This window comes from Anarrhichthys ocellatus, unplaced genomic scaffold (genome assembly GCF_004355925.1).
Source record: "Anarrhichthys ocellatus isolate YVR2014 unplaced genomic scaffold, GSC_Weel_1.0 scaffold1, whole genome shotgun sequence".
NCBI classification, from domain to species: domain Eukaryota; kingdom Metazoa; phylum Chordata; class Actinopteri; order Perciformes; family Anarhichadidae; genus Anarrhichthys; species Anarrhichthys ocellatus.
The window spans coordinates 2,396,087-2,409,622 of NW_022280031.1; the positions used below are offsets into that span (position 1 = coordinate 2,396,087).

At 41.4% G+C, this 13,536-nt stretch overlaps 1 protein-coding gene across 4 annotated transcripts in view; it reads left to right on the forward strand.

Moving 5' to 3' along the window:
* The window catches only part of kif5ab (kinesin family member 5A, b), a 56,243-nt gene that overhangs the window by 38,911 nt on the left and 3,796 nt on the right, over nt 1-13,536 (forward strand). Inside the window, exons 19-28 of one of the 4 annotated variants that reach the window (XM_031853791.1) lie at nt 586-695; nt 2,401-2,502; nt 3,072-3,132; nt 3,245-3,316; nt 3,501-3,605; nt 6,152-6,368; nt 8,330-8,597; nt 8,989-9,083; nt 11,244-11,271; nt 11,865-11,925. In XM_031853791.1, coding sequence (XP_031709651.1) covers nt 586-695; nt 2,401-2,502; nt 3,072-3,132; nt 3,245-3,316; nt 3,501-3,605; nt 6,152-6,368; nt 8,330-8,597; nt 8,989-9,083; nt 11,244-11,271; nt 11,865-11,925 — 1,119 coding nt within the window. Of the gene's footprint in view, nt 1-585; nt 696-2,400; nt 2,503-3,071; nt 3,133-3,244; nt 3,317-3,500; nt 3,606-6,151; nt 6,369-8,329; nt 8,598-8,988; nt 9,084-11,243; nt 11,318-11,812; nt 11,926-13,536 lie in introns of those variants that run through there. The other 3 variants (XM_031853762.1, XM_031853772.1, XM_031853781.1) reach the window with 3 other exon arrangements.

The window sequence follows — 13,536 nt, forward strand, 5'->3', positions numbered from 1 at the left end:
AAGGTTATACATCCCGCACCCTCCATGATAGCGGATGGCAGATGGGCCAAACAAAAAGCATTTAAGTTCACATCCAATAATTTCATTTTAGGTAGTTCTTATCACGCTGATGTATGTTCAAGTGCCCATTTTTTTGATTAGTTTGGCTTTAATTAGTTATTTGATTCTATAAAAAGGGGGTTGACTTCATGATTGACAGCCGTGATTCTGTGGCCGTGCTCTGCTTGCGGTTGGTTCAAGTGGATGTATAGGCGGGGCCTCGATACCATGGCTCCAGCCCCCAAATTACTACTGCGCAGACTCTTATGTGAAATATTTTGGCTTCACCTCTGTACAGTGGAAAGAAGTAGGGTCGCGTCGTCCATCTACAGTCTATGCTTCAAACTCAGTGGCGGTGTATAACACAACCTTGTGTGTGAGTGTGTGTGTGTGTGTAATGCCCATGTGGCTCTCTCTGTCCACATCTGCACTGGTGTGTGTAATTATATCCCCTCTTGTTCGTTAGTCATTTAGGTTTCCATTGGTTCCCACCTCTACTCTCTCTAAATGTATGTCTTTCACACACTCTTGTTGCTCGTACCTCAGAGGGCTCTGGAGCAGCAGATGGAGTCACATCGTGAGTCACACAGCAAACAGCTTGGGCGCCTACGAGACGAGATCAATGAGAAGCAGGAGATCATCGACGACTTGACTGAGTCAGTGCTCCATTGTAATTCTTCACCTTCTCTGATATACTGCATCAGGATTTCTAAATTAGGGGTCCGCTTTAGAAATACTTTTTAGGCATAAATAGGCCTTTCTACTTCTATCTTTCAGAACAGACTGTTGGCTCTATATAATACAGTTTGTATGTGGTTCCAGAAGCAGACAGCTTACCCACTCTGTCAGCTGTCTGTGGGCTCAAATCTGAAATTCAATTCCACCCTCACAAGCAGTGTGAAAATGCCAAAATTTCGGGATTCATGGTGTCAGTAGTTGAGTTCTCAAAAGGCCCTACTTCTCGAAGCCCCACCCAAGCTGCAAGAGGGGCTGAATTCAATATGTGTGGGTAGTCGCACTAGGAAGCTGAAGCTTGTGAGGACTTTAGAGTCAAGCTGCTGCTGAACCACAATGTGAGGAGCCACTTGGCTTGTTTGGGCTCCTAGAAAACAGGCCATTTCAAGTGCCTTCTTGGGAAGATTTTCTGTACCAGGCGTGACCGTAAAGGAGCAGCCTGCAGGGCAGACCCTCTTAAGGAACTAAAGTAGGTTTCACAGCTGACCGGGGAGTGTCTGGTAACACCCAAGGAGCAGCTGCAGAGGATTTCTGAATGAAAAGACTACTCTGCTGGTCGTGCTGGAATTGCCTGATTTGGATAAGCAGCTTGTAAATGGATGGATGGAGGGATGTCAGTGGGTCAGTGGAGTGGAGCAGTGTGGCCCTTCAGATCCTTAAAGCAGAGCAGCAAAAGCGGGTGTACAATAAATGTTCTTCTGAGATTCAAGAAGAATCAAAGAAGAAAATGGTTCAAATTGATAGGACATGCAGTGGCATGTATAGGCGTGCACCTTTTTGCAGAGGGAAGGGGCATTAAAAAATATTAAAAAAACAGAATGTATTTGTACAGTAAAGGTACAGTACCCCTTTACTTAGCCATAACGCCTGTCCAGATAGTACAGCTCGGATGTGACTTTAAGGAAAAAGTACATCCTAACTCTACATAGTGACAGAGCACAATGACGTCCCGCCCACAGCAGAGGGGAAAATAATTGATTGCACTTCATTGACTTTGTATTGCATGAAGGTGCCTCCTTCTCAATTCTGTCTGCTAGCAAACCGCAGAAAAATGCCTAAAAGCTGATCTGTGATGGGATGCATTAACGACATTGAAATGAATCCATAACTACTTTTTCATAAGCTGCTGAACCAAAAAGCTGAGCTGTTAAGAATGCAAAAGTTGATACAGGCAGGAAATAACACGTGAGGCATCCTGTGGGATCCTGACAGTGTGCCTATGTGTGCGGCAAGCATTTTGTGCAAATAATGACAGTTCTAGGCTAACTATGTTTATGTAAGTTAAGCTAAAGCATTTTGAAGGTATGAAACTTGTGTTTATAGTGGAATGTGAATAAATCTGAAAGCTATGCAGTATAATGTTTGAAAGTGCATTAGCTGACTAGAATAGCTTGCAAACACATAGCTAACATTAGTTGCTAACTCGTTTCATTCATTTTAGTTATGAACTGCACCCCTGGTTGGCATAGGGGGATAAAATAATTTTGGCTAGCTGACCATCATTTCCAGATTGCATCCATTGTATCACAGATTATATTTCACCTTTTAGTATTTACCTACATGCTGAAATCTTATTTTTTTTGAAAGTATCCATTGAACTGAGTGCGCTATTATTCATATTTTCAGTTGTAACCAGAAGCAACAGCTGGAGTTGGAGCAACTGCACTGTGACTTTATACATCTCAGGAGCCAAGAGCGTCACAAGAGCCGGCAGCTGGAGGAACTGACGTGAGTCTCTGCTTTACTGTCCTGGCCAGCTTTCAAACACTTCACCATATGGAGGCCCCAGGGCGAGCGAGCTGCCTCTTTTGATTCACATCTTCCATTTCTCTCTGTCATTTGTCTTCCCTTAGTCTGTTTTATTTTCCTCTCACTCTGCAGCTCTGTCATCCTACTTTCCCTGTTCTCTCCTTGTGGCGTTTTACAGTCATTAAGTTTGTGGCTAAAATTATCTGGAGGATTACCCTTTTAACCCTCTCTTTGCCTCTTTCTGTCTTTCTGTGTACATCTATTTGCATCTCCATTATGGAGTTTAGGGATAAGGTAGCAGCTGGCTGCTAATAGGCCTCTTTCTGCACTGACCTTTGCAGCATATTGCATCAGATGGCAGATGGGAAACAGCCCACTAGTGGGGCAGACAGTCTATGATTGCGTTTGTTCTTTATTCATCAATTATTTTAGCAAGAAAGTGGTACTCATTTGTGGTAAAGAAAAGTTCATTTAGAATGTTCTATAGCATTTGACATTGGCATCATAGAAAGTGTTATATAATCTTCTATCTATCTGTCTGACTATAGATTTCTCCATGAGCGACATGAGCAGTCAAAGAAGGACCTCAAAGGGCTGGAAGAGACTGTTGTAAGTCATTATTTACTGTCACGTTTCTCTTGGCTCCCTCAGAGGCCACTGATCCACTAAGTACTATAACTGCTTTGACTATCGCTATTTCCTTTCTCCCTTCATACCAAAGGCTCGTGAACTCTACACGCTGCACAACCTCCGCAAGCTTTTTGTTCAAGACCTCACGACTCGAGTTAGAAGAGTAAGCCAGACGCAACTTCAATACACAACACACTTAAAATATTACATTTTTCCACATACTATAGCAAGTGTAGTTAGAGTTCATGTGGCTGCACCTGGACTGAATGCAATTTCTTTTTAACTATAGTATTTGCGATGGCAGTGTTTTTTCAAACCTAACAGATCTGTACTGTTTCTGTCAACAGAGTGCACAGATGGAGCTTGACGATAGTGGAGGATACATCACCCAGAAACAGAAGATTTCCTTTCTTGAAACCAACCTCGACCAGCTTACAACAGTTCACAAACAGGTAACAATCAGCAGCAGATGTAAAACTATAAATCATAGTGAAGGAGACTGAAAATAACCTTTTACCCGTCTACCATTTCTCTAAAAAGAAAGATTTGTACGGTTTCCCTCAGCCTGGAAGTCACAGCTGTGAGCCAGAAGCGCCTTCCTGGATAGAATATGAGAGGACTATAAGAACCAGCCAAATTTACAGAGCAGTTAACGGTGTTCTTCATTGCTCTCCTATGGGCAAAAGTAGCGCTGGCTCCATCAATCATCTCACTACTTCACATGAAAGTCTCCTTGAAAGCAGGGCAGGAGGTGTTAACCACGCTGCCTTCGGAAAAGGAAGCCACACAGCATAAAGTTGCTACTCAGATTTGATAAACACGAATGAATTCATCATACAGGTGCACACAAACACGCTCAGTCTTTCTCCTATCTCTAGCTCATGCGCACAAACTCTCAAAGGCAACCTTGTGCTGAAAAAGATGAGACTATAAACACACAGACACACACACACACACACTTTCCATCTTTCTTTAATATTACTAAATTGACTACAGCAGAGGACGGAGTGTTTGTGTGCTAAACGTTCTGCAGACTGGCACATCTACTCGTGCTGTCATATTGGTGAGAGCTGCACTGCAGCAGTGCCTGGCAGAAAACCAATCCTAAAGTGGCTGCTGGGAAACTCCATCCCATCCACCACCTGCTGATACGGTGGGAACAGAAGATGAAAGTCATGGTCATAAATTAGAAAAGTCCCAGTGGAAAGTGATAAGACTGCCAAAGACAGGCAGCGGGACAGTGTGCTGGTGCTATGGATGAGTTTCTCTGTCCCTGTACAGATATACAGTAGTAATGTCTGCCTGTCTATCCATCTGCACATACTCACAGCTGTCATGATTTCGCTCATCACTTTCCTCCTGTGGAAATCTTCACCTCCATTCTTGTTTTGTTTTTTCCTTTTAAAATGACTCGCCACCAAAAAATAAACTAGTACCGCCAAACCTCCTGTGGTTCTATTGAACTCCTGAATCCTTCGTCTGTTAGACAACTTTGCCTGTTTGCTAAACCCGCTGGTCTTGTAATCAGTATCCCAGCAGGCTGGGGATTACTTTGCATGACCACGTAGCAGCAGACTCTGTGTTTAAGGTGCTCAGTCGATGGGCTTTTTCACGTTTACCTTTCCCCACTGCTGTGAGCAGCAATTTAAAAATGATTTTGCTTCATGATTGTAACCATAAACAAATAAGGCTGTTATCTAGAAGCAACCAGGTTGTGTTTTACATTATGTGCCTCAGGATGGTTTTGTTAACACAAATTGCACTCAAAGCATTGCCTGCTTTTTACTCGTTTGCTGGAGTGCAGTCAGTTAAAGAAATCAAACTTGTCGGTGCTGTTTTGGTGAAATCGTAAGTTAAGAAATAATATGTACCAATATCAATCATATTATTTTTACTACTAAATGATAAAATTGGGTTAAGCTGTGTCTTCCTATTGACTGACTGAGGTATATTATCAGCCCTAAGAGTCCCTGATGGTTGAGCGCTGCTCTTTAATGGAGGTGGGCAGTAAACCAATGATCTATGTGGGCGTTCCTGTCATGTGCAACAGGAATGATGACAGGAGCGCCCCAGTGGCTGTGGTCAGACCCGTCTAGAAGGCGTTTTTTCCGATTAGCTGGCCTTAAATTTGAGATAGTCAATCTTTACATAAAAGGCAGCCTAGTCTTTTTCCCATCAGGTCACATGTGATGATCCTCTCGACTGACTGCACCTATTTGGCTTTAACTGACAAAAAAGTTCCGGTTCAAGGGTTCTGTTCGCTTTGCTGCTTCCATTGTTGTGTTGCTATACTCACTGGCCATAACGTGCTGTTCTCGGCACGACAGGTTGGATCCCTCACACTGCAAAACAGGAAGATGGAAGTGGATAAACAAATGATATTTTGTCATTTCAGCAGTTGATTTATTAAAACTCTATTAGACGATTGGATATATTGGTTTGGGAGCAGACCTTGTCTGGCGAAACATCACGATGACTTTAGAGTTTATTGGGTCTCAGCCCTCAGGTGCTGTGCAGAGATTACAACTCTGCCAGCTGCCACGGACAGCTTTGTTTTCTGTTGTGGGGCCCCCACACTAAAAATACCAACACTCACAGAGTACGCTGTGAGACACTTTGCACAAAAATGAAATGGTTAAACAAATGATATTAGAAAAAAATTAAAAACACATTCTTATTCTTCCTCTTCAAAACAAATGAGAGCAAACCTTCATACACAGGTTTCTAATTGTATGTAGCAATATTAAAGCGACACAAGTTCTTCATAAATTGTATTCAGAAAATTCTAAAAAAGAAATACATTCATGGAGAAAACATTACCAACAATTTGACTAACTTTTTCTTTGAATATTGTATATCGTTGATATCTTTGTTTCATTTGAGAGGATATATTACATGGTCACTGACATGTACAGTTAATCCCTGGGCTTACTGTATATGTTATCGTGCGTGTGTGTGTGTGTGTGTGTGTGTGTGTATGTCTGTGTCTGTGTGACAGCTGGTACGTGACAATGCAGATCTTCGCTGTGAGCTTCCAAAACTGGAGAAACGGCTTCGGTCTACAGCTGAGAGAGTTAAGGCGCTGGAGGGTGCGCTGAAGGAGGCGAAGGAAGGAGCCATGAAGGAACGCCACCGCTACCAGCAGGAGGTGGAGCGTATCAAAGATGTGATGAGGGCTCGCAATCCCTTCCGAAGGCCCCATGCTGCACAGATAGGTAACACACGCACCGCGTTCACAGATTCAGCTATTTCAGAATAACTGAACAGCCATCGGCAGCAATCTACATTACATGTTGCTGCATTTGTTATTTCAGTAAAAGCTATATAATCTGATTATCCTCTAATCTTTAGATAGGCATTGATCCATTGAATCCAGTCTTTAAAATTGGATCTGTGGGTATTAACATGCAATATTCCAGAGTTAGTACATTCCTGTCTAGGACATTAATAACTTTCTTATAATTCTTGCAACTGCATTTACATGTCTCAGTAGTTTAGATCTGTGCAATTAAGCTGAATCCAATCTAATTAAGTCAACAATCAAATCACACACAACTGTTTTCATGTCTATTCCTTCTACTAAAGCTTATATAGAGTCATATTACAGTTTTTCTGATTTGTTTTGTATGTTTTTTTAGTTCTTCTCAAAACAAGCGCAATCATCACAGTAATTTAACACTGCAGCTCAACACCTGCAAATATTGCCAATTGGCATGTTGAAATAAGTCAATCCATCAGCCAGTGCATCTTAAAGCTTCCTCATTGCTGAAACAAAGGCAGTATATGTCTAAGGTTATGTGTCAATATGAGTACACGGAAATTCTGTTGTTCTATTTCATGTCAAATGTAATATCTGATTTATTCTGCAGCCGACTGAATGATATCATTCAAAAGCAATAACATGTTTTAACAAAGCGTTTTCTTCACAGTTTGAATGTTAGTATATAAGTAGTGTTGAACGAAAATAAGAAAGACAAATGTCTCAATATATTAAGATTCATGTAAATTACTATAGGAACTGTTGTAGAAATCAAACCATGTAAAACCTCTCCACCAATCTAATGCTGAGGTTGCACATGTCGACACTCGTGTCGATCTGGCTGCATCACCTCATCTTATTCTTTGTCTTTGTTCTACACCTTGAGAAAAATCTTTTGGTCCTTTCATGTCTCTGCTGTGTGATTCCACCACAGGCAACATCCATTGTTGGATTTGCATCGTCTGTCATCTCCTTCCTTCCCCTCAACCAGAGCACCGTATATTCATACACCACCTCCTCATGCATGAGTGAGATGTGAGATGAGTTTTCACCGCCAGTCTTCTGGTTCTATATTCAGAAACTAAAAGTACCAGAGATTTAGGTTCACCGCTGTGGAACACATTAATATGCTTGATAACCAAATTCAACAACCTGTGTTAGTTGCTTTAAATTGTGACAATATTTATAATACCTAATGATGATTATATGTTAAGATATTTGTAGTTATAGTATATAATATTTTGTATCAGGATTTACGCAGTGAGCTCTTCTGAGAGAAATACAATTTATTAGAAAAGCAGTGTAATCCATTTCAATCACTAAGACTTACTCCATCCAATTGCACTCATACGTTTGAGTTCTGTGTGCGAAAGAAAGGAGACGACTGTGCTGCTGTGAGAAAAGGAGCTATTCATTTGAGGGTTTTTAGAATAACGATTTTCATTTGAGGATTATACTAAAGCAACTGTGAGTAACTGTGGTGTTATATTTCGTCATCTCTTTTTGTAGTGAAAATTATTGTGTTTTTGAATGTATTGTTAAGAGTTTTTTTTCATTATTCAAAGGAAGAAAAAAGGTCTCTGGGGAAATATAAATTTTCATGTTGTGTGTTCATGTTTGAAACTTTGACCAGAAGGAGGATTGTGTTGTGTATTAGGTTGATAGAAAGGTGACATGACTGCTCTATGCTAGATGTGATTGGCTGTATGGAAACAAGGTCTCCACCTGGATACTGGATCGCTATTCTGCACTTTGATATATTCCCAGTACTCCAGTCACATTTAAATGTATTAGTTTCGTGCTACAGACGATGTGTAGCAATATCCCTTGTGGGCAGTATACCGATAAATATGATGTTTTTGTCTTTTGTGGATGAATGGATCAGTCAATAGATCAATTCTGTTTTATCGCCAACAGCCAAGCCTGTGCGCGCTGGCCACTACCCACCGTGCTCTCCCACCAGCCCCTTCTTCATCCGAGGCTACAGCGATCACCCCATTGCCTCCAGCAAAGCTGAGTTCCACAACATCAAGCACCAACAAGCAGCAGCTGCTCCTGCTGCTCCTGCAGCAGCAGCAGAGAGTGAGCCCAGGTTGCCCGAGGCCAACTCCAACCAGAACAGCCCCACCAAACACCCCCACTCCCAAAACAATGATTCACAAGACGACGACGCTCAGGACAACACGTGAGTAAACTCGTGGAGTAATACACATCCTTGGACATAAGTCCTTGAAGTCCACTTGTAGTTTGTCCAGAAGTTTCAACATCAGTGCAGTTGTCATAACATCGATCCGCTGATGTGAAATACAGTGAATGCTCCAGAAACAGCGACAGTAGAAAGTGGAGTCAAGATTATTTTGTCAAAGGATTTCCAAGCTCTTTACATTCCAGCTTTTTACAGCTCGGTGTGTCTGTGTCTCTGATTTGACATTGATTTATCATTTAGTGGCTAAGTGAACACTTGGGTACACTTATATTTGCCAGTTTTTATTTATTTTTTAATCTAGAGGTCAAGATTTTGACACACAAATCCCAACTGTTACGTTTACGTGAATGTCTCTTCCTCCTGTTTGTAGGCTTCGAGCTGAACCACCGAACCACGCAGACAAGAACACTGCAGACAAGAACACTGCAGACAAGAACACCGCAGAGATGCTTGATTCAGAGAACGGTGAGCCCCGTTTACATGGTGACAGTTAAAATAATGACATCGTATTTTCTTTAGTGGTTGCCATTATGCCATCCCACCAGCATTTGTGTTTGAATGTTGTTTTATACTATTATAAAGTGGTGGCTGTTAAACTAGTTTACAGCAATTGCCTCGCTGCTGTGATAACAGTTCAGCCTGCTGTTTCTCTTTTTTCTTTCTGCCTTCATCTTCTTGTAATGGGCTCGTAGTCGGCCGTCTTAACTGTAATTCCTTAGTGTGCGGAAAAGAGTTTCGGTGTAAGTCAACTGTCTTTGGATAAAATGTCTGTATATTTATGGGCTACTGCCTCGTTTTTCGGAATTCCCTAAGGACAGGAGGATACTGCTGCTACTACTTGAGGCTTTTCTCCTCCTTCATGTTTGTGTGTGTGCGTCTGCTCTCATCAGAAGCAGACTCTTGAGGAGATGGATTAGACTTGCAGTGTCATTACTCAGCCAGACAGATAACCACCCAGACAGGCTGAGTGCCCACCTCAGCCTCTGACCCAGTGATGACAGTTGTAGAGTTGTGTAACAGCAGTACGCCTTTTTGATTCTCCAGGAATATCAATGAATGTCGCAAAATGGGTCAGAGCCAATATATCAATCTGCTGCGACAGCACCTACCTTTTATTAAATAACGGTTATTAGAGATGTTATCCGGAGAACCCTTCAAGAATCCAATCAGGCTGGTTTTAGTTATTGCTTCCCATGATGCTGTTTCAGAAGATATTCATCGCTGCCAACAAGAAAATGCTGAGAAAACACCAACATTTGTCTCTTTGTGGCATAAAAATACTCTCGCTCAACACTGGCAGCTGTTCAGATGCTATGACTCGTCTCAGGAGATTTGTAAATAAGTGTGCAACTTTTTTTAGGTTTATTTTCATTTTCAATATTTTACTTAGTATTCCTCCCCAAAGTGGACATATGCCATTTTTGGAATGGATGTGCTTGTGCACTATAATGTATTCTGAAGCCAAACTCTGAAGCCAAATTTCCTTCTGGTCCCTGACTTGTAATTTTCCCTCTGGGTTATGATTCTCCTCGCTGTTATGCATTCTAAAAAGAGCTTATGGGAAAGTGCATAACTCAATGCCAAATAGCTCGGCAAGGCATGCGCCCCAAATGTCTTACTTTTTCTGTATTTTGAGTCTGTTGAGGCGTCGCCTTGACAGTTCCTGTTAGGAGAAGCGTTTCATTAACTGCCATACCTTTTTTCAAAGAGATTAAACCGAGCAGCCTTATAATCCAGTCATGTGAGGCTCCTTGATTATAGACAGCTTATCAAATTTAAGCACATAAATTAAGTGAGCTTTCTGCCATGAATATCAATGAATAATTGCACATATACTTTTTAATATCTGGACATTGATCAACAGTTGAAACATTTTGATACGTCTGGGTGTCAATATGTTGTGTCATATAAAAAGCCAACTGAATATTTTGTGTCAGGGTAGTTTCAGGGAAAGCACAGGCCTCTTAGAGTTGTAGTTCTGCAGTAGCTGCTAGGAGGAGGAGGATCCACCGAATGTAACTATGATCCATTGTGCTTTTATGCAACGAAGCTCTCTGGGTGGGAGGACTTCTTTTAAAACTTGTAGCACTTTGTTGTTATTAGTTGTGTCAGTCGTACTGTATTAGAGTGAGTGTCCTCATCAGAAACATTTCAGAATTGTTGGTTTGTTCAAACATTGTAAAATGACTCATGTTTGACAAGCAAGCTCTGGCAGTCAGGCAAATAAAATCCTCTCCAGAATAAGGACAGCATTGGTCATTGGTACAAACAGTGTGAAATGAATGTTTATGTGTCGTTGCATATGTTCGTATACCACTGAGAAAACCTTCTGTTGTGTCTGCTCTGAGCTGATTGAGTCAGAAGACCAGTATAATGCACATATCTGTCTTTTTAAAATGAATGACAAACACTCTATTCAGTCATTTGTGTTTGAGGACTTGTTGTTTGAGAACCAACACATTATGCAGCTGCTTGTTCCAAAGCCATCTATCTCCGATGGCTTTGGGCTGTTTCAGTTTAACCCATCTGTGTCTGTGACAAACCCACTTCTTCCCTAATTTACACACCACCAACCCTCTCACCGTGCACCTGCCTGCCTCCTTATGCACCTCTTTCTGTCTGCAGGAAACACCACAGATATCAATGACAACAGGTACGACTACCTCACCCTGCCTGAGGACTGCAAAACACCCACTGCGGTTTGTTGTCGTCTTACTGCAGGCTTTCATTTTGTCAGTCATGGGCAGAATTAACCTCTAAAATGTAACTTGTTGTAGTATTTTGTATGACTGATTTAGTTTTAAGGTTCATTTTGGACTCTTTGATGGGCTAACAACAGCTTGGCTTCAACTGAAGGTCCTGAAATATTTACTTTTAATAGATCATCAGCTATCAGTTTCAGAATTATTGGCAGAAATAGAGCGAGATGAATAAAGGTAATATCTAGCATGTTTGATAAAAGTCAGTTATAGGCAAAGAACAGGTTGAAGTACTGTATGTCATTGCCACATTCACCTTGCATGCACCAATACCCCCTGTGTTTTAAAACCAATTACTGTAACATTACTGATTTGCTTCCCTCACTGCTGTGTCTCTCTGCTCCCTCGCTGCCCCCTTCTTGCTGTCATCGCTCCTGCTGCTGTGGATGCTGCTACTGCTGCTGCGACCGCCTGTGATTCTGGTGCGTTGGACAGCACATGTCTGAATGTGAATTCTGTGTCCAGAACTGACGTCTGGGACAATCAGGACCCAGCCAACCTCTACAGCCTGCAGCAGGAGGCCTCAGCCAGCTAATAGTCCTGGGCAGGTAAGAACACAGAAAAACAACTCTTCTATGTTTGCGTTACAGAACATAGGTCAACGAATCATGGGTCAAAGAGCTGTCAATCAAAGCTTTACTCCACTGAACTTATCCATTCAAGTTTTGACATAACATCTGAAAAATCCCCCTGATCTGATCTATAAATATTATACACTTAACATAAAGAATAGATGAGGTCTTTGAAACCAGAAGCCCTGAAGCTACATCGGCAGCTTTCCTCCGTCAATTGTTAGTTTTTAATTGTTCTATTTCAATTGAACGAAAGGACTCAAACAAATAACCAAATTCTCTGAAAACCTGAAGGCTTTTGTAACTTTGAGTAAACTTGCACCTCTTACGACGATGACATTGATGCTTTTTCAAATAGCAAACAGTAGGACGCTTTTAAAGACTTGCTTCAATACTACATCTGTACACATACATTGTCTGAAAAGCTTGCCTCAAATGGCAACATTAAATGATTATATATAGATTCACATATATGTTACATCATTTTAATTCATCTGAACGTTTGTCCCGAGAAGCACGGGCCTGTATCCCGAAGGCGTTTTACATGCACTGCAAATAATGGCAGCGTCAATTCTCACAAATAACTGTGGCTTGCAAACTGCAGTTAAATTTGGTAGAGCTACAGGGCTCTTGCATGCTAATGCATGGATTGAAAGTATGACATTTGTTTTGATTATTGAAACATGTCAAAATTTACAGGAAAGGAAATAATCATGATGTTGCAGCTTGCATGTTTCAGGAAACAAAACAGCCCCGCTGCTTATCAAACATCACCTAAATAAATGCCGTTTGAAACAGAATATTTACATAGAATAATAAATGTTCTCTTCTTATCCAAACATATCCAGCAGTTAATTTCTCTTAGGTATATTAAAGCTCTATTAGACGATTGGATATATTGGTTTGGGAGCAGACCTTGTCTGGCGAAACATCACGATGACTTTAGAGTTTATTGGGTCTCAGCCCTCAGGTGCTGTGCAGAGATTACAACACTGCCAGCTGCCACGGACAGCTTTGTTTTCTGTTGTGGGGCCCCCACACTAAAAATACCAACACTGACAGAGTACGCTGTGAGACACTTTACACAGAAATACCCATCAAACAGCATCTGTCTCGGATCAGCACCGCACGCTCTTTTAACTCACTCTCTCATAAATCCCAACGAGGGTCGAAGATTATACAACAATATAAAACATATTCCGCTGGGAAATACCCACAGGAGAAAGAAGAATTAAATGATCAGTGCCTCTGGGTTTTTATTGCATCCCACTAATTCTGCTGTTACACGCTTTATTCGGTTGCCTTTTTCATGTATTTAAGTGAATATTATTCAGCACCACTTGTCACAGGGACAACAGTGAATTTTATTTGGAAACCTTAGTCTTAATTTGCAGAGGATTGCTTTGCACAGTGCTGGTGAATTTGACATCCTATGTAGTCTGTCCCTAGACTACTACATGCAGCTCCCAAACACAGCTAGCTCTCAGTGAAGACACCAGAAATAAAATGATTTGAGACATGTTCCTTCTGGCACTGTTGGCATGACTCACAGGCTGCTCTTTCGTTCTCCCTGTTACTCTCAAATGT